Here is a 21,346-nt window from a genome sequence, read left to right as displayed (position 1 = left end):
CTCGGAGCGGGATGTTGTTGCCAAAGCTGCCGCCTTTCCCGCTGGGTGCCGCCGTGCGGGAGTGGCCCGGGGGAAGGCGTGCTTCCCGCAGCCGGGGCGAGCTTCGGCGCTTCCCGGCTTCTGTGGGCCCGGTTGGGGCGGGAACTACAACTCCCGGCGTGCATCTGCTCCGGCCCCGCCCGCTCGCGGCTGCGCACGCGCCGTCGCCCCCCGCGAGGAGCCCGGCGGCCCGGCCCCGTTGGTCTCGCGCAGCGGCCGTTGCGGGGCCGCCCCGGTCCGGTGCGTGCTGAGGGGGCGAGGGCGGGACGCGGGCGCGGGGCCCGGGGCGGCCGGGAGGAGGAAGCAGTGGGCCCTCCGTCTGTGAGGGGAGGGCGCGAATAGCGTGTGGTGGCGAGCTGAGCCGCGGGTCCGCGCTGCCCTCCTCAGCCCCCGAGGCCAGGGAGCCTCGGGAGACCTGTCATAGCGGCGGCACCGGATCCCCAGGGACGGCAAGCAGCCCCCTTGAATGCCACTAGGAAACCAGTAGGCGCCAAGGATTGGAAACAGTGGGTTCTCTTTCGCATAAACAGCTTCCTCTTTGCCTGACACCCATTCCCAAGCCTGCTTTACTCCTTTCCTGGATAAGTAGCAGCAGATGCTATTTGACCAGGATGAACCACTGTGAATTTTTATGGGGACGTAGAGGTAAAAACAGGAGTAAAGCAGCTTTCTGCCCAGTTCTTGGTGATGTTTACTCTATAATTCTGATGAAAATTTCAGTAGAAACCTTTTGCTTGCAGGTCCTTTGAGTTTTGCCTCATACGGTAGGAGTTTGATTTGGGCATGTTAAGTTTGAGAACACAGTATGTTGTTACCAAGGAGCTTAGACTCAGGCTCTGGCCATTTACCCTAAAGGCACTGATGGTGTGTAGTCAGAGCCTGAACATGAAAGTAATCACAGAAAAAGCTTCTGAATGCCAAGAAAACTAAGTGTGTTTATGAGGGTGAATTAAATAAATGAAAGTCTTTTCAGGTCTTTAATCTGACTTTCTTTAATTTCTTTTTTTCCTTTTCTCTCCATGTTTTAAGGAACATGGAGCAGTGAGCTCCCTGCAATTTCCTGTGTTTCTCATCTATCAGATTTTGACATGATCAAACGTTTGGTGGAAGATGTGCGAGCCAGGCTGCGTTCTGGAGTCACTGTTAACTCACTCGGGCAGTGTGTTGAGGAGCTCGTTCTCAATAGCATTGATGCCAAAGCAACATGTATAGCTATCAGGGTGGATTTGGAAGCTTTTAAGATCCAGGTGGTGGACAATGGCTCTGGGATGGGGAAAGAGGACTTAAAGGCTATTGGAAAGCGCTACTTCACCAGCAAGTGCAGTTCAGTGAGAGACTTGGAGAACCTGACTTCCTATGGCTTCAGAGGAGAGGCTTTGGCAAGTATAGCCAACATGGCCAGTGTAGTGGAAATCTCATCTAAGACCAGCAGGACAGCAAAAACATTTATGAAACTGTTTCACAATGGGCAAGCACTGGAAGTATGTGAAACTGAATTGAACAGACCAAGTGGCGGAACTACAGTCACGGTGTGCAATCTGTTCCATCAGTTACCGGTGAGGAGAAAGTGTATGGATCCTGCATTGGAAATTGAGAGAGTGAGACAGAAGGTAGAGGCTGTTTCGCTAATGCATCCTTCTGTTTCCCTTTCTTTAAGAAATGATGTTTCTTGTTCTATGGTGCTTCAGCTCCCTAAGACAAGAGACGTATACTCTCGGTTTTGTCAAATTTATGGACTGGGCAGATCCCAGAAGTTGCGAGAAATAAATCACAAGTCTGGGGGATTTGAGATAAGTGGTTTTATTAGTACTGAGGGACATTACAATAAGAATATGCAGTTCTTGTATGTGAATAGAAGGCTTGTTTTAAAGACAAGACTACATAAACTAATTGATTTTTTATTAAGAAAAGAAAGCGTAATTTGCAAGGCAAAAAGTGTCCCTGCAAGCCGACAGGCTAGCTCAAGTCCAGGTCGCCATCGCTGTGGGCCAGAGTTGTACGGGATCTTTATTCTCAACGTGACCTGTGCGTACAGTGACTATGATGTGTGCTTGGAACCTGCAAAGACTCTGATTGAGTTCCAGAACTGGGATGTTCTTCTAACTTGCATAGAGGAAGGAGTGAAAATATTCTTGAAACGAGAGCATTTATTTATTGAACCGTGTAGTGAGGACATCAAAGAATTTAATGAAGATAATGACTTTTCTTTGCATAATGCCCCACTTCTGAAGCCTTCAATTCTTGATGAGAAAAGCATCCAAGAAAGTTTTAAGAAAGCATGTAATGAAATTGTGGATTCCTATGAAATGTGTACCTTGCAATCAAAAGATGTCAAGAGGAAATCCATTACTCAAAAAAAAAGTTCAAGTCTTATGGAGTCAAGTAAAAATGTACAGGAAACTACAAATGCCCCAATTCAGAACACTGCTGAGTCATCTGATCCATGTAGAAACGATAAAGCAGAGATTCCATTGCCAAGCAAAGATGACACAGTTTCTAATTTAATTAAATCTAATACCTCAGAACAGGAGCCAAAATACACTAACAGTTCCCAGAAAGTATCTGATACTTATCTAAAACCTTCAGAACATCTTCGTTCCTCTTTCAGTGGAGGGGCCAGATCAGAAATAAGAGATGATTGTGGTGACCTAGGGGATTGTGCAGAGAATAATATAAAAGATGTGGGCAGCCAGCAAGGCCACGTAACACGGGAAAGCAGTAAGGTCCGTGTGTTAAATAAGGATGTTATTCAGTCACTGCCTGAGAGAGAAGACCCTACTGAAACAGCAGTGGGACCTGAAACTGTCTGTGGAAGTTCATTAATGAGACTGTGTAATGAAAGGAGAAACAGGGAAACAGCTGAAGTGATAGATGGTGCCAGACGAGGGGCTGTTAGTTCAATACCATTAAAGTTGTGTCTTACAGGCCTCATAAGAAGTGTCATGCAAAATGAGCCCCCACGTGACTGTGAACAAACAGAAACAAGTCTTGCATTAAATACACAGTGTAGGCCTGGTCCTGTCAATGCCAAGGATATTTTTGGCCACAAAGTAAATGTTGTGATTCAGTCTTCAAATGCTAAGGGTATTTCCGGTAATACAAATAAAGACTATACAGCTTCTTTTACCAGAGAAGTATGCATGACTGATGGTAATGAGAACAAACCTTTGTCACATCAGGTGAGGGAGAAGATAGCTATGCCTACTGCTACCAATAAAAGACCTTATGAAACATTGAATGGTACAGAATTGCCGCTGGCAACTTCTTCAGGTATTCCTTGCAAGAAAATTGTTATTAAAACCACTAGAAAACAGATAGCTGTGCCAAGACCTCAGCCCTCTAAGAAACTGAGCTTGTTCACACAGCTGGGATCATTAGAAAAGTTCAGGAGGTATTATGGGAGAATCAAATCTAGGCTACCAACACCCATGTCAGAGCAAAGTGAATTTGGTCTCCCAGTTCTTAATTCAGAAACTAAGAGTGACTTTTCAAAGAATGAGAATGACAGTCATGATAACTTCAGCAGTTGTGAAACTCCACCTGCAGAAGATGCTGATTCTAATAATACTAGCCAAGGTTTTGGTTCCTTGGAAAAGACTTTATTTTGCAGTGGAGAAGTGTCACAGGACAAACGAGCCCTTTGTCAGAGTCCTTTGACATTGTCTGATTACTCTCTGATTAGTAACAAAAATACAAGTTGTAAAAGATCTTCAGGATCATTATCATCCAAACTATCCAGAATGAAAACTGATCACAAAGAAGTAGGACAACTTGGTGAACAGTTCCAAACAGACTCAAATAGGAAAGATGACCATTCTTTTGATCTTGAATCCTCAAATGATTTTTTGTATAATGTTTGTCAAACATATAAATCCTCGTTGGAAAAGATGAGGGAATGTAAGTCCACCATTTCTAAGGGGCCTGTGTGCTCACAGTCAGATGGAGTGATAGCAGAGCCTATGAAGAGTCCTGTCAGCTCATCACCAGTCAGCAGTATAGAAGGAGAGTACACAGTCTCTTCAGGCACTGTTTTATCATTACCTGCTAAACATGATTGTACTAATATAATCTGTAATGATAAAAGTACATTAGGTGAATCCTCAGAACAAAATATGAAGGATACTGAAGTTCCCCATGAGACCTCACAAAGGAACTTGGAATTCTCTGCCAACAGCACAAGCACAGGCAATCCCAGGAATGATTCCTGTTGTTCTGTCTGGCTGCAAGATTTTGATGCTTTATCGGGTAAGACAATATACATCAATAAAGCAACTGGACTGAGCACCTACAACACTCCTCCTAGTGAAGGATTTCAAACTGCCTGTGTTCAAGATATAACAACAATGGCTGTGAATGTTGTTTCAGAGAATGGTAAGAGGGGTGGTGGATGTAAAAATGGGATGAGGAAAACTGTTCTGCTAGGTGCATGAAATAATCTTGCTGGCAGCAGATGAGAGTTTATACTGAAATAGTCACTGGCTTATGGGTAATAGCTGCATGGAAAACAGGAAAGTGTTGGGAACTGTGGAGACAGTAGAACATTAACAGTAAAGATATTAAAAGATCATTTTTAATGAAATGGTAAAAAAGAAATGTCAGCATCATGTCAGTTACCACATAGCTGGCTAGTTTCCACGGGGCATCCTGACAGTCGCTGTGATAACAGTTACATATAATTGTTGTCACATATAAAATGAGGAACATACTTCAAAGTAAGCATACCAGAAAATTACTGTGTTTTTTGCCATTTTGTTCCAAATGGTTGTATTTCTAAGAATGTGTTGTTACAGAGAGCCTCATATTAAATTTTTTTCAAACTGCATACAAAATTTAAAGCAACCCTTGAGAGATGAATAAAAAAATCTAACTTCATTGAGAATGTGTAGTCTCCTGTCCATGGAGTTTGGAAGGCAGGCTATTCTTTCACACTTTGTAGCAGATGTTGTACAGCATTGTTGGTGTTTTGATGGTGGACCTTTTCCACTAGTGAAAGGACACTGTATTGTATTAGTTTTTCAGGGGCACAGTGTTCATGAGACTTCACTGAACTATCTGTTGGGTTTTGAGTTTCTGTATCTTCCTAATCTAGTTTGTCTGTCTAGTACTGTCTTTGATAATTTTCCCTTCAAGGGATATATCTCTGTTTGCAAGTTGTTCTTCATTCTGTCTATAGGCAGATTTAATGAGTGAAGATGCAGCCATTCCTTATGTAGACTCTATTTTCTGCCTCATAATTTGTTTTGGAAAAGTGGTTTGGACTTCTTTCTAGATAATTATCATGCAAAAAATTTGTCTAATCAATTGTGATACCCTTTGGTTTGTTCCATTTTTGTCTGTTACTTCCTTCTTTGTCAGCAGTCACAGAAACACTGCTGCAGCAGGTGTTTCAGTTGCTGAGCTATTCCCTTTTATGTATAATAATTGATGCCAATAGTTTTTAATATTTATTGTGTTCTCTTGAAGAAAATGTAATGCAAATTTTTGTTAAGTGAAACTACTTGCAAGCGCAAATATACACTCCTTGACTAACATTTTAGTTTCTGTGGTATACCAGTTTTGTTGCCCACAGTACTGTTTAGTAGCCAGCCAAAGCCATGAGATGTAGCACTTGATCTTCTATCTGAAATGTTTGAATAGTGCATTCATGTTTATGGGCATAATACCTCATGTACCCTTATGCTTTCAGATGATGTGTCGTCTGTAGGCTTTGAAGACATATATTGTATTGCATCTTTGTACCTCCCATGGCATTGTTTTTAGCCTTAGCAGTGGTGTTATTCTCCATTGTATCGGTGGTGCCAGTCTTTCTTAACTCTGTCAGTTCTTTGGGGAGATGTCTGATTTTATTCTTTTCTTAGTTTGAGAGCTGGACCTCCAAAACGTCCACAAGGTGTTTCAACTGTGGCTAGATCCTACAGATCTTAGGTTTTCAGAGTTCCACAAACATGTTCTTTCATATGTTTTTGAAGCAAAGGATGTTTGTTCCTTTCAGCCATAGGAATAAACATAACACAGCATTCATGTCTCTTAATGTTGAGCACTGTTTTGGTCTGTTGATAAGACCCAGGAGCAGAATGATGTCTTCACTCGTATGCTTTCATTTTGCTTTTTAGAGTAGTGTCAGTAATGCCATGGTCTTCACTTAGAATTTCATAGCCCCATGATTTATTAAGAATAGTATCTCATACACAATTCTAGGGAAGTTACACTGCTTAGCAGTAAGTGGAAGTAGGTTAAGAATAATCCATATCCTCTTTTTCATGACAGCAGTGGCTGTCTGTCATCTTTTCCAGTCGCAAGCCATGTGCTCAACAGAGATGTTAGATTGTGTAGGTTAGACTCAGGCATCTTGGTACTGATTAAATTGATTGCTACAGGAAAATTTATCAAACTTCATTTCACCATTGGAGGCCTTTTTGAACAATGCATTTGTAGTAGGATACTATCCTAGCTCAACCTGGTCTTTATGCCAGCTATATTTACAATTTTTGTTCCTTTCATTATGCTCTGTCATTATAATGGTATATCTTAATGATCTAACTGAGACAGGTGAAAATGAATGCTCAAATATGATAATTGTATGGGGTTTGCCTGCATAAAGTATATACATTATTATCCTCAGCACCTTTTCTGATATTACTTGCCAGAAGAATCATATTAATAATTTTGCTGCCAAGTCTGAAGTCTCGCCAGCATTGGAGCAAGTCAGTCCTGACTTTATGAACAATGTATATCTTGAACAAGGATTTTCCCTGCAAGAAAAAACAGGGAGATGACTCTTTGTCTATTACATGTATAAAATACTGGACTTGTGTTGATACAGATGATAGATTCTTCTGTGAACTTGAGAGATAATGTCTTTTCTTGACAATAGTTATAAAAGTTCTGTCAGAGTCTGAGTTAGGCAGCATTCTTCAATTTGCCACAGTTTACCAGGAACTACATCAGGCCATTTTGTCCTCTCCTCTGGGTTTTGTGACAATGGGATGCTGAGTTACTCTGAGTGCTGGACTGCCAGTTTGGATTCTCGAAAGGATTCTCAGTCCCCAGGGTCACTAGTCCTCACTGGAATGGAGCCAACAGTCAGGAGTCTATGGACTGGCCTAAGATTTTATAGAGCCTTTTCACACTGAGCTTATCAGCTCACAGCTGGTTTTCTTTGGCGTTATCACTCTGTCTCTTTTCCTGAATGCACACCCTTAATTTCTTGGTAGAAAGGAACTTTATTAATTCATTATTATTTCACAAAGAATAGAAGACTGGATTGTACCAAAGGAAGGGTGAAATGTTTACCAATGTGCTGGAAATCTGAGCCACTTTTCTTAATACTCTTGATAACAATACAAGTTTGTAATATTAAATCATTTCTGGATGGGTGGGAACATATTGACATATTGTTGGACTAACTCTGTTATCTCATGTGGGCTCACTGACTTGTAGTTTTCAGTTTTACAAATTCCTGATAACTGTATCAAGTATTGATGGGAATGGTGCTAGACTGACAGTTTTGCCACTCCTTAACAGAGGGAATTCAACAGTGTTTTGATCTCTGATAGACTGCTATATGTGTCCTTTTTCTTTGGGGAAAACACTTCTGATTGCACTAATTCTGGAAATAATTATTACAAGTTTAAAGCAGCAGCCAATTTTTAAATACAGTCCTGCAGAAGCTATGGTAATATTTTTACATTTCCCAAGGCATGTATATCTGATAATTCTCAGCTTTTTACATATGTGTTGTTATTTCTCAATATTAGGTTGCAAAGTCTGTGGGATACTTGAAATTTTACAGAGCTAAGCACATGCTCCTTTATAAGAATATAATAATTATATAGCTTTTAGTTATTTTGCATGCTGCTGATTATGCAGCAGTAAATGTATTTTTTTGTTTAGGGTTTCAGTTCAGATGCCACCCCTTTAGAAGTGAGATTGTGCTTCCCTTCCTTCCTAGACCTCAAAAAGACAAGACTCAGGCAAGCCAGAATCTGAGAGGTAGGGCCAGCTTTCCAGGACACAGTGTTCTGTGGTAAAAACAAATCAAAGAATTCTCCCAGATGTCCCAACAGGAACCCAGAATTACTCAAGGTCTGTTAACAATGGGACTGTGTGAGTCATCTTAGATCTAGAACTGGAAACAAACCTTTTCGGGTTGAGGGCAGGTTAGGGGATACTTATTTACAGGATGAAATACCCAGTTCTTTGTTGAATTATGTCATGAGTTTAAAGAATAATTACCTACTCCCTTCTTTGTACTCATTCCAGCCTTGGAATGTGAAAAATAGCTTCAATCCTCACACTTTTTTTTTGCGGTGGAAAGGATGAAATAATCTTTTTGGTATGTAACTTTGTCCAGAGGGAGTGGGTAGCTAAAGAGGTCTTTCTTTCCCTACCATCCCTCCACCCCTTTTCCAGGCCTATTGAATTGTGCTGCAGCATTTTTAGAAGGCAGAAAGATGCACATTGCCCTTCCTAGTTAAAACAGACAGTACAGAAGCCATGTTCCATTATTTATTTGTACACTCTCCCCTTTTTTTGAAGGAAACAATGAAATCATATTTGTGTGAGGTAGAGGTACCCAGTGAACCTTTTATTGACAGATGGTCATAGTCCCTGTATAATCTATTTGTTCATTCCTAGATGCTGAAGGGGAGTCTCTCCAGTCATTGCTTTTGGAATGGGATAATCCTGTTTTTATTCCCTGCCCAGACGTAAGTATTACCTTGCATCTCATGCTGAAATAGGAATAATTTTAGATTTTTGTTATTTTCTGACATTGGGTCCCAAATTGCAAATGTAATGATTGTTGCATGTAAGTTTTCCAGAGATATATTACACTACAGACCTGAGAGTTTTGGTTTTTATAGACTGTTTTGATGCGAATCATTACTGTGGATTTATTCAAAGAGAAGCAGGTATCAGGCTAATCTTTCATTTTATGTAATTTCAAAACCAAAACATTGTAAAGTATCTTTCCCTCTGTGTAGATAGTCATCTTAAAATTAAAAGTTATTGAATGGCAAAATTGTAATATAGTGTCTGTCTGCTTTGTGGACAGAGAGAAAATAACCCAGATTTGAGCAGGTCTTAAAAGTGTATTTTACCATAGCTGTTTTTATAGCCTGGCAGGATTACAGCATGTGAGAGGGAAACAATGTTGGAGCTTTTAGAAAAACTTCCTTTGCTGTCATGAGGTAGCATTATCTTTAATCCTCATGTTGTGTGTGTGTAAACATATGTATGTAACCATTTCCACCTGCAAACAATAGGCATGGAGCTGCAAACCACCTGCTGGTGAGTTTCTGGAAGGGAACAGTTCTGTTCAGTCCTTGAGGTGACGTGTGCTCTGACTCATTCTGGGGTAATACATCCTCTGTAATGGATTCCCTGAGAGCTCACGTAGGCTGATAATTAACTTCAGCTTTTGACAGGTACTTGGAATCAGCTGGATGCATTGAAATTAGCAGGTAATGGGGATAGGAGAGGCATTGCCAGATGATTTTTTTAGTTGGTGTTATTCTTGTGTAGAAAGCTTGGTTTGTGAAATGCGGAGTTATTTCCAGTTTTCATTAAAGCTAGTTTGTTTGGAGTATTCACTGTGTGTGTTAGGGGTTTTTTTGCAATATCGTTGGGCCTTTCCTTGATCTGGAATCCTGTTTTCACAGATTGCAGTTGATGTGACCAGTGGTCAGGCCGACAGTCTGGCTGTGAAAATTCACAATATCTTGTATCCATATCGTTTCACCAAAGACATGGTTCATTCAATGCAGGTACAGTATAATTTATTACTAGTTTTCACCCCCAAATTCCCACTCAGCAGATGGGATTTGCTGATGTTTCTACCTGGTAGGAAAGAGATATCCAGAAAAACATTTCATATTCCTAATTTTCACAAGCACTAACAGAATTCTTGGTCATATGATACCAGCAGACGTGTGTCATGCCCTATCTTAGTATCATCTCATGGTTAATCATCTATCTGCATGTGACTCTAAAATTACTTGACTAGTATGGCTAAATCAAAATCAAGAGAGAGTCCTGTTACTGCTGCTTAGAAACATTATTAATTAAATGATAGTTCAAAATACAGCTTTTGTATTTGGTGTAGGCATTTGCTTAGTTCATATTTCTCTTAAATCTGTGAACTGTATCTTCCATTTTTATTGACCTTAGAAATTTAATTCCTTAGCAGAGTGATTTAAAAAGAAAATCCCAGATTTAATGGAAAAACTTGAAATTTTGCCCTAAGATTTATGTCTGCCCTTAAAAGTGATTTTTGAAAATGGCATAATAACATCAGGTTTTACTGTTGTAGTGCTTTTTTAATCAAATGTTTTGAATGTTAGCTCATAAGCTAATGTAAATATATGTCTTCAGCTTACATATTCGATGGTTTGCCTGGGTAGAAATGCCAGAGTGGATTCTCTCCCTCTCTTGCATTCCAGTGACAAAAGGCTTAGAGGTCCAGCTAGCACTATTCTTATGCAGTCAGGTGGCTGGCTTTGAGATTGCAGCTTCTGACCGTGTGAGGCATGGTAATGTTCATCTCCAGGGTGGACAAGGATCCCAATTATTCCCTTACTTATGTTGTGAGTGCATGAATAACAGGAGTAAATAAAGTTACTATAGTGAATAGGTTATGTTTCACCAAGACAAGAGAGGAAAGATGGAAAATTGAAAGTACCATTTGTCTGTTTACTCATAGTAAGAACTGTTCTTTAAAACTTACTGAATGTTTCTGTGATTAACTTTACCTGTGTAATGTTTTCCTTTCTATGTTTTTAAGAAGGCAAAAGTAGAGGAAATTACTTCCTGTCTCTGAAAAAGCTAAATGCTGCCTTCAGTACCCTATAGCAATTTTGAGAATCTCTCTACAAAAGATTAAAAGCACAAAATGTTGCATCATGCGACAGGAAAATAATAAAAAGAATTATTAGTCTTGCGTCTCTGCAAAGAAATAGAGTCATCCATTAATTTTTACCTACCAGGTGAACAATGCACATGTTGTGAAACAGAGAATTCAAGGTGACCTCTATCTATGTGACATTGGGAGAAATTCCTCCATAACACCCTATTTGAGATCTAACAATAAGATACTGAAAGCATTGTGCACCCATCTCAGTATTGCCTGTTGCTCTGGTTGATTTCTGATGCTTGAGAGGAAGGTGCAATCAAGTCACAGAGGCAAATTCTACATCAAAAAATGAAGGGACAAATTGCTTCCTGTCTTCTGCAGTTGATTAGCAGGTTAAAAAAACGTTGTTTACATTCTCTTTTGGTGATATCAACAAATCAATTACTCAGCGTCACTGTGCACAGCTTTCATTCCCAACTCAAGGAGGTTTCTACATGACCATTTAATTCACCTTAGAACAATTAGTGCTCATGCCCTTATGACTATCTTCGAAAAAGTTTACCCAGATTTTTTTTTTTTGTATTTTGAAACTTTCTCTTGGATCCAGAGTAAGCTGTTTCATGACCACTTAATGGTCATTTGACCTTCTGCCAGTATTATCTTTTATCTTAAATAATTTCTGCCTTTTCCATATTTAGCCCCCACTGTATTTACAAAGAATAACTCTATAGCTTCTCAGTCTAGTTTTGCTAGGCCTTTTGGGTTAGGAAAGATGTGGCTTCCATTCATCTAGTTGTCCTACTAGCTATTTGTTAGTCTTGATCCATTTTGATTGTTGTTTCTTTTGTTTGCCTTCATTTAAAAAATAATTTTACTGCTCTGTAATGAGTTTTCTGAGTATCTTACAGGTTCTTCAGCAAGTGGACAATAAATTTATCGCTTGTTTAATTAATACCAGGAATGGAATGGATAAAAAGGCAGGTAAGACTGGTTAATAGCATGAAGTTGAGGTGGCTGTCAAGTGGACTGCAGAGGGAGCACTGTCCTATTTGTAATCTCTTCTTGCCTTGGGTGTATTGTTAGTAGAGGAAAATCTTAGTCTTTGCTTGAAATTTCTTGGATCTTCTTTATCTTTGTTTTGGACATTGTTGAGTGTTCCTACTGCCTTCAGATTAATGTTATAAAAATAGATTGTACTCAAATTGCTAATATCTTTCAGGCTCTGTTCACAGTGTCTGGACGTATTCATTGTTGAAGCTCTCTGAAGCTGTACAAAAAAGGCATTCAAAATCAGTAGTTTTTGTAACATTTTAAAAGACTGTATCAAACAGAACAGTTCATGGGTTAACTCAGCTCTCATTCTGAAGTTAGATAAAAATGTCAATAGACAAGAGTTTCTGACTCAATTTAATTGCCTAATTTAACCACCATTTTGGACCTCTGAATTTCTGTTCTGTAGTAACTTTATGTTCTGCCAACACAGCCTCCTCCTCGCTTTGTTTCTGTGAAACAGGCTGATACTTCTAAATGTGGCCTCTGGGAAGTGGTTATTCTTCCTGACCCATGCAGTTGTCTGGTAAAAAGTTGCCTATTTCTCTTCTGTTGTGGTACATTTTTAGATGGAAACCTCTTGATTTTGGTGGACCAACATGCAGCTCATGAACGGATCCGCTTGGAGCAGCTGATTGCAGGTGAGGATTCAGGTGGTCTAAGAAACAAAGATAATCAGTGCACAGAAAAGTACAAGTGAGCTATCTGGGATGTACAGAACCAATAGGATATTCATTTGTCATCTTTATCCTGATCCCTAGAAGAGTGCAGACATTCAGTATCTGTAGCAGTCATAATATTGGCAGCTGAAAATTCTTACAGCCTTTCCAAAAATAAAATATATACTCCCTATCCACATAACTATTGAACTAAAATAGTCCTGACATAATGAAAGAGCAGGAAGACTGATAGGAAAAACAATGAAGAGGAAATAGAACAACATCACTAAGTTTGTGTGGTTATACTGTGAAGAATAAGACGTGGGATGCCGAGGAAAGAGCATAGTTCATTTGGTTCCTTTTTAGCTGAATACTGTGCTTAAAGCCTGAAATTTCCACAGTCTGACTGTTTGCAAAGGGATAATAGTCTTCTGTGTAAGCTCATTAGCCATTGGTTTCAGTGTTAAAAAGCACAATAGCCATCCATCAAGTACTTAAAAATCATTGACCTTCTCTTACATCAACAAACACTGTGCAGTTCCTGCAGAGTGTTCCAGGAACTCTGCTCCTTTTGGTCAGGTACTGAAAAAAGGTAAAGACTGAAGGGAGAAATGCTTAATGAATAGTATTTTAACTCCATTTATATCTGACTTTTCTGTGGAAAAATTGTTCTCTCTGAGCTGAACCAAATATATCAGTAAGTTTTTTTGCTATTTAGGGTGACTCTTTTTTGGAACTGGTGGGAAAAAACAAAATGGCATTAACCAACCCTTCCCCAGAGACTGGATGTCTGGTTTGTGACATTCCCAGTCCTCCACAAGTTTCAATAGAAGGCATTCTGTGGTCACTTTTTAATCCAAGCAGGGGATTACATGCCAAACCAGAGGGTCATTAAGGGTAATGCCTCCATAAATATTTTAAGAGGGATACTTCTAAATGTTTCATTCACAGATTCCTATGAGAAGGAAGCTGCAGCATGTGGCAAGAAGAAAATACTGTCATCCTCCATCTCTCCCCCTTTCGAGATTGAAGTTCCAGAAGAGCAAAGAAGATTTCTACGGTTAGTAATGACAAATAGTTCTCAATTTTTGGGGATGGCTCTGTTGACCAGGAAGATCTCTATATATTGCTGGGTTACCATGAAACTCAGGAGAAAAGCTGTCGATTCTTTCCTGAGCTCAGCCCAATTGGCTCTGTGCTGAGGGAAACAGATATGCTTCTTAGGCACGTTGTTACAACATCTCAAGACAAAACCCTGGGGTGTGCCATTTCTGTGCCTTTGCAATGTGCTCTCATTTCCCTGGGAAAGTAAACCTTCATGTGTGGGCCAGAAGACTGCCCAAGCAGTTTCCAACAGTTCCTCCTGTCTGGGGCTCAAGACTTGGGAGTGCACAAAGGAGTGCAGTGCCATAGTGTGATCTAGGTACTGATTTTACAGGCACCTTCTGAGAAGAGAAGGATGGGGTATGAAAAGTCTGTATTGTGAATCCTTCAGAAACACATTCCTTTTTCCTAGGTGCCTGCCAAGAGTAACTAATGAACACTGTTTCCCAAATGTTTCAGAATGGTGGCCTAGCTACAATAGCGTATTTAACTTTTGTACTTCAAGAGTTTAGATACAGATTTATTGTTGGACTATTGCTGACCTGTTGGACACTAATCAAACTTTCTTTTCTCCCAAATCACTGTCTGTCACCTGCCACATGCATTTGTGGGGTTTTTTCAGTGCATTGTTCTGAATTTTCAGATGAAGTTCTGTCAGTACTACCTCGTTACTGTTGGGTTTTTTTTGTGATTCCTGTGGCAAGCTCTACAGCTGCTGACTGAGTCCTTATTAAGATTGTTGCCTATTACAGGGGTACCTATTACAGGTATTTGCTTAGTGTTGTTCACAGTTCAGTAATAGTTGGATGCCTTTGTTGTTCCCACCTCTCAATTATGTTCTTGCTAACATCACAGTATTTGTAATGCCTCTTAGATAACTTTGATTTATTTTTGCACTCATCTGTGAATGTCTTCCATTTCTGATAGATCTATTTTAGAGAATGGATGGCTGAAATTGAATACAATATACCAAGTGAGAGAATCCCGTTGATTTGTACAGTAGCTTTGCAGCTGCGCCCATATTTTCTGTTTATTATATCCACACCTGATATTTTTTCTGCTTTTTTGGCTACTGCTGCTTGCATGAGCTGCTTGTCTGTTGATGGTCATGACAGAGAAACACAGAGTAGTGGGGGTTATTTTTTTAATTTGTGCTATTTATATAGAAGCCAGCCAAAAGTAGAAATAGATTAAGTTACTCCTGATAATTTGTATTTATTTGTGTTTATGAGCAGTAATTCAGTTTTTCTGCCCATTTTTCATTCATCCTACTGATTTCAGTCATCATTTTTCTACTTGTTTTAAATTCTGATGGAGTTAAACTTTGTCTCCAGTCTCAGCTGACCTAAATAAGTTTGTGCTTTCTGCAAATTTGCTTGCTTGACCATGCCTCTTCTTTTCCACATCATTAATAAACAATCATGAGGATATAGATCAGGACTCGTGCTGAACGCTGACCATCTGCCAGCATACCTTGCTTCCGTAGTCTCTAAATCATAATAGATGTTGCTTCTCTATCCATGACAACCTTCTGCATTTCCTTTTTAAGCTGCTTTTAAGAGGTGGCATTAATGGCTTTTTGAAAGAGCTAATAAATTCTGAGAGCTACTTTTTTCATCAGGTAAATAACAAATATTCTACAAAAACGAGTAAGGAAGTAAATCAAAAAGGCATGTGTTTCTTCTAAGGACACTGGTTGAATATTCAGCACAGAGGGATGCCAGTTGTGTTTTCCAGCAAGAAGCTTACTGGTCCTGGCTTGCTAGTACTTTTACTGTGTGACTTCATAATTTTTCAGTCTGTATTAGCAGTTCATCCCTTTGCAATTGCTCTGTGAGAGTATAATTACAAAAAAGTTATGATTTAAAAGTATTATGTGAAAATCTAAATTCTGGTGTTATTGTTACTGTCAGACTATAACTGTATTCCGTGGTAAAGTTTGGTGTAATGAAATAAATTAGCTTGTCTAAAAGACCTTTCACTTCAGCTATGCTTACAATTTAATTGTTCAGCTGGACCTCTGGTTCACCTGCAGCTTTGATTCTGTTATTTGTCTACTAAGCATTGTAGTAATGCATTGTTCTGTTGACTCTCTTGAACTTCCTTCTTTATTTTTTCCCTTAATAATAAATTTTTAAAAAATAGAAAAGCCTAATTGACTTCAATAGCTGCTTGGATTTTGTAATTTCATTTACAATGGGCTTTTTGTCTTCCTGTGTGCTTGCTGAAGGCTATACATGTCTTCTTTTTTTGAGTAGAATTTCACAAGCCATCTTCATATGGAGGTTAATAATTGTATTATTCTCATGACTGATTTTAGTAAGTTTAGATTTGCTTCTTTCTTTTTTTTGTTCATTTATTTTCTAGAACTAACTTTTACCACCTTTGTTTTAAGTGAATATTCCCTGAATTAATAAAGTATATATTGCTACAGTTGTTTTCATTTGGAAGATAAGTTCTCATCTGTCTGTGAATTCTCAATCTCATTTTTGTGTGTATTTTTCCATCCACAGGCTGACATATGTCATAATTAACTAGAGGTTGTTCTTTCCTGTGTTCTCTTTGCTTAACAGGATATAAAGTTCATTAAACCAACATAAATTTCTTAAAATATTTTTTCCATTTTAAGTATTTTCTAGTACATGTCAATTGAAATCACAGGTCTTTTAGATTAGACTTAAAGTAGTCTTAATGCTGTGTAATTTCAGTATTTGGAATGTTTGCATGGTGAACCAGACATCTCGTGCATCTTCAGAAAAGGCAGATTTATAGATTTAGAAATAAAGCCTCTCTCCACATAATACAGGAGCTCCTAAATCTTGTGGTTGTGGAACATGAAAAATGCGTGGTTGATTGGAGTGGAAAAACATGTCTGAATGTAGGCTGAAAGGGCAAAATTACTTGGAATCTCATGAGGCATGGATTTTGAGATGGGAAACTGCTACAGGAAGTAACATAAGGAAACCATATATGTGGACTACAGAAATATTTACATGTGCTGTGGAGTCATAGATACAGTGGTTGATGTCTTATTTCTGTTGGGTTTTTTCCTCAGATGCTGCTACAAGAATTTGGAGGACTTGGGTCTTGAATTATCATTTCCTGAGACAAACAGCTCCTTGATTCTTGTGAGGAAAGTGCCAATGTGTTTTATAGAAAGAGAAGCCAATGAATTACGACGGAAAAGACAACCTATCACTAAAAGTATTGTGGAGGTCAGCTGTGGATATGGGTGAAGTTATGATAGTAGATCTTGTTCTCTATTCATGGCCCAGAGTATTACAGGATTTCTGTTATGAGTGAGACAATGAAGTCCCCTGGCAAATGTGAGTGCCATCCATCCCTTTTAGTAGCTAAATAGTCCCAAAACTGAAATCACAGAACTATAACTGAAATGATAGGAGACTGTATCAGACTTAGACTAGGGGAGAAGCTAAGAAAAACTGTATATAGCAAAGATATTCCAACAGTTTACTCCACATGGATGCTTGAATGGAAAGTAAATGCTTGAAGGAACAGAAAAAATATTAAATGAAGGAACAGTAAAATGAATAAATCCTAACAAATAATATTTATGTATCAGCAATATTAAAGTTGTTTCCATGAAATCTCTACATGAGCAGTGGGATTTTCTAAAAACCACTGTTCTAGATGTTCTGCAGTTTGAGGGAGAAATTCCTGAGGTGATTACTTGCAGTTTCCACTGTAAACAGTTCTCCACAATCATAACTGCTCATAAACTACTTTAAAATTGTTTCTGGAGCACCATATTCAGACATTAGGCTGAGTTCTGAATCAGTCCAGTCTTGCCATACATCTCTTTTGATATGAAAAGAAAAAACAGAGAAGATGATTAATTTGATTAAATTTTCTTTTCCAAACTTGCTATAATTCGGAAGCACTCAAAATGCACCATCCTCATGTGTTTTGGGAGCCAAGAGCACTCAGAGTGGTGGAGGAGGGTTCAGATCTGTGGGTCACAAACACTCATTCTTTGCAGATGCCTCAAGATCTCATTATCATTTTGGCATATCTATTCTGCAGTCCTTTTTATTTTAATTAGATCTGGTAGCACCTATTCGGGATTGATTATGAACTAATTGCATTTTAGATATCAGAAATGAAATCCACATGAACTAGTTATTATCTGAAGAAGGGCAGCTTTTCAAAGATAACAGGCATTAATGGTAGTCTGAGGTATGAGTTCTGTTATGCCCATTCTGTAGGTCAGAAATGTGGGACTTCCACCTAGATCTTTCCCACTGTGGTCAGTGTACTACCAACAGCATCACTTTTTCTGATTCTGGCAGTCACACAGTAAATTATACACAGATGTGAACAAAGTAGGGTAGGGGGATAGAAGGGAGAAATAGCAACTGATGACATTACCTTTTTTCTTTCTAGGAGCTTATTCAAGAACAAGTTGAGGTGAGTTGCTGTCTACTTCTAAAGTTGACTATTACAATCCAAAGCTTACTGTGTGAATCAAAGGGTGCGTGTTGAGCTTCAAATGAGAGAGGGGACTAGATAATCCACTAGCTTTTCCTCATTTTTAGTTTCCTTTCTGTTACAGTTACTTTTTCTCATATTAAATGAAAAGTAACATGATGTTCCCTTACTGCTTTTAGCTAGTGCAGACCACAAGAGGAGGAGCACGAGGGACACTGCCTCTGACGTTTCTGAAGGTGTTAGCTTCCCAGGCCTGTCATGGTAGGGAAACTGTACTTCTCTTTCATTCTTTCTCTATTTTCAAACCTTTCTCTCTATACAACACCCTCCCTGGGGCAGTGTTTGGATGTGTTTGCAGCTATTGCAGGGTTAAAGACTGTGCATTTCTTAAGGATGAGGAGATAATGCTCATGGACAGCACCAAAGGATAAGCAGTACTCCACCAATTTATTAATGTATGAGCCTAACATACTTTCCAGCCTTCATGTGATTCACACAGTTCTGAGATGCATTAATCTGTGTGAACTCTAAACCATTCAAATAACAGCCCTATGATGGGCCCAGGGGGAAAAGTGCTGGAATCTGCTTGAAAGCATGCAGGAAATAACGCTTAGCCACTCTCCCCAAATTTTTAATTTCCTTTAAGTATCACAAGTGGTAGTTTAGGTGTGCTTGCAACATTTCAAGTATTTTTGGAAGGAATGTGGTAAAAATTTACATTTCAGGGAACTGTTGCTTTCCACCACCTGGCAGTGAGCAGGCCTTACTGGTGTAGACTGCAGTAGCTCCAGCCTCTTGTTGCAGTTCCTGTGCCATATACAGTACACACAATATCACACTGAAAGGGCAAATGTGAACCAGAAGTATCTGTTTTCTCAAGAGTGTCACTGCATTTACAGCTGGCAGTCAGTATGTTTTGGGTTTTTGTATCTAAAAAAGTCCCGCAGCTGAAAGGCAGATTGCAGGTGGTCTTGTGCATCTGTGAAGGCTAAAGTTTGCAAACACCTCTGAAATAACTCCCTAATGTTCTGCTTGAATATCCTCTGGATGCCTTTAAGTGCTCACTTGAGAAAAAGGACTTAGTGGCAGGGCTAGCACTTGATCTTGGAAGTGGTACCTGTCAGTGGGAGCCACAAAGAACCACTAAAGCCTATAAAAATGTTAATAACCGTTGTCATGGTTTAATGCTTTTTGATTTGTGATTTTTTTGCATCTTCAGCTGTAACACATACACACAAAAAAGCAAAAAAGCCTATTTGCCTCTTGCAACATTACCTGAAACACCAAAGCCTAATAATCTTACCATCCATCAGACGTGGGCTACCAGAAAGTTTAAGCCATGGAAAGCTCATCTCCTTATACAGCAGGCTGTTTAATTGAGCTAAGCCCCAAGTTTGCCACACTGCAGCATTTGGGTTGCCTTTGCAGCCTGTCAGCTTATCTTTGGGAGATGCCTTGTTTTCACTGGAAACCACAGCTGTAGAGGGAAGTGGAATCCTCTTTGGCAGCATGTGCAAGAATGCGTATCTCTTTTTTAGGAGCTATTAAGTTTAATGAGCATTTGACTCTGGAGGAGAGCTGCAGGCTTATTGAAGCTTTGTCATCTTGTAAGCTGCCCTTCCAGTGTGCTCATGGAAGACCTTCAATGCTGCCTCTTGCAGACATAGACCATCTACAGCAGGAAAAACAGGTACTGTGTGAGACACACCTCTGGTAATCCGTGTTCTGGATTACCAGAGGCACATCACGTGTGTGTGTTAGAACTAGGATTGTCCAGTTTGAAACCATCACCACTGGCCTTATATTACTTGACTTTTTACATGTTGTTACCAATAAAATGAAACTTTAGGACATAAACCATCTGTCCTGTAAACACTTCAGCAAGGATCTTACCATATATTATTTGAATGGTCACATTGACTTGATTAATGTCCTTAAGGTTAAGCATACATTTAAAGTGTTTGCAGTTTTTAAGTGTAAAACTTGGAAAACATGGAAATTCTGCTAGTGGCAAAGATGCTAATTAAACAAATGCTTACTTTCCCAAAGTTTAAGATGCTATAAAATGGGGATAAAGCACAGGAATAGCAACATTTCTTGTAAAATCATAGAATGGTTTGGGTTGGAAGGGACCTTAAAGATCATCTAGTTTGAACCCCTCCTGCCACGAGCAGGAGCACCTTCCACTAGACAAGGTTACACTTAAATTACATTTAAATCAGGTTACATTTAAATTTAAAACAAAATCCTTACTCTCCCCTTTTGCTATTACTGTGCTTTATTGTTATTAAATTGGATTCTGTTGAAAGTCAGGTGGGACTTTGAATTAGATATTAAAAGAACTTTGAAATGACTGTATTAGGGGAAAGAATATGGAAGCATTGAAACTTATTCACTCAGTTATGACTTATGCTTCTTAATTTTTCTCCTTCCAGCCTAAACCTAATTTGACTAGATTGAGGAAGATGGCACGAGCATGGCAGCTATTTGGGAAAAAAAAAAACCTATTTAAAAAAAGTTAAGACTGTAGACTGCAACCACTAGAAGCATTGGTATGATCCATAAGCCCTGCTGTTAAACTACAGTACCCTGTATGGAGCCAAGTTCTGAGCCAGTGCAGTCATCAAAGAAGCAGAGACCAGCCAGAACATGGCAGGAGGAGCCCACCCTTGGAGCCTGGAGAAGCATCTTCAGCATTAAGGAATTGTGCTGTAAGTCTGGGCCCTATATCAGTGCTGGACTGTTGGGTGCAAGGAATTGCAGCCACTTGCAGTTACTAAAGTAAAGCAGTTTTTTGCACAGCATAATTCTGCATAATAGAAAGGGGAGTTTTAATTAGTGTATTTTATAGTACTTTGAAAATTGGAAGGTATTTCTTAATAAAGTTCACACTAAACTCACTCCTTGGGCTCATGGCAGTGAGGATCATGGAATGAGGATCGACCAGCTTCATAATGTATATATAGGCCAACTTAGAATCAAGAAACATTTAACTTGGCAATGAATGACACACCCAGCTGCTTTCTCCAGCTCCTTGCAGTTTGTGTTGAGTGAGAGATTTCTAAATCCCCACACAGCCCCACAGAAATAACTAAATAGTTAACTATCCATTTTGAAGACAACTGTTGATGGATTCCAACTCCTGTCACATTTGCGTGTGAAAGCACACTGTAAAGCCTGCTACTGCATCATG

The 21,346-nt window shown here is 39.3% G+C and overlaps 2 protein-coding genes across 2 annotated transcripts; both read left to right on the top strand.

The window, feature by feature from the left end:
• The first annotated feature begins 11 nt into the window (after positions 1–11).
• On the top strand, positions 12–21,346 carry LOC138112061 (DNA mismatch repair protein Mlh3-like). Its single transcript, XM_069018750.1, has 11 exons — positions 12–279; positions 8,677–8,747; positions 9,702–9,806; positions 11,800–11,872; positions 12,511–12,582; positions 13,552–13,660; positions 16,760–16,919; positions 18,109–18,132; positions 18,333–18,414; positions 19,692–19,843; positions 20,589–21,346. Exons 1-11 carry the CDS (start codon positions 12–14, stop codon positions 20,673–20,675), a joined length of 1,203 nt encoding a protein of 400 aa, XP_068874851.1. The 3' UTR covers positions 20,676–21,346.
• Positions 307–7,955, top strand: MLH3 (mutL homolog 3). Its single transcript, XM_069017906.1, has 3 exons — positions 307–545; positions 1,069–4,410; positions 6,662–7,955. The coding sequence occupies exons 2-3, from the start codon at positions 1,128–1,130 to the stop codon at positions 6,760–6,762; spliced, it is 3,384 nt and encodes a 1,127-aa protein (XP_068874007.1). The 5' UTR covers positions 307–545; positions 1,069–1,127; the 3' UTR covers positions 6,763–7,955.

This window comes from Aphelocoma coerulescens, chromosome 5 (assembly GCF_041296385.1).
Source record: "Aphelocoma coerulescens isolate FSJ_1873_10779 chromosome 5, UR_Acoe_1.0, whole genome shotgun sequence".
In the NCBI taxonomy this organism is placed as follows: domain Eukaryota; kingdom Metazoa; phylum Chordata; class Aves; order Passeriformes; family Corvidae; genus Aphelocoma; species Aphelocoma coerulescens.
Note: the sequence above shows the minus strand (reverse complement) of the source record. Positions and strands in the feature narration are given on the sequence as shown.

Bases quoted from the DNA above. Each gene is read 5' to 3' on its own strand.
- LOC138112061 (XM_069018750.1), top strand. From the start codon at position 12: ATGTTGTTGCCAAAGCTGCCGCCTTTCCCGCTGGGTGCCGCCGTGCGG. The intron at 11,873-12,510 runs GTAAGACTGGTT...GTACATTTTTAG, and splicing joins TGGAATGGATAAAAAGGCAG to ATGGAAACCTCTTGATTTTG. The intron at 18,133-18,332 runs GTGAGTTGCTGT...TACTGCTTTTAG, and splicing joins TTATTCAAGAACAAGTTGAG to CTAGTGCAGACCACAAGAGG.
- MLH3 (XM_069017906.1), top strand. From the start codon at position 1,128: ATGATCAAACGTTTGGTGGAAGATGTGCGAGCCAGGCTGCGTTCTGGA. The intron at 4,411-6,661 runs GTAAGAGGGGTG...TATTATCCTCAG, and splicing joins GAATGTTGTTTCAGAGAATG to CACCTTTTCTGATATTACTT.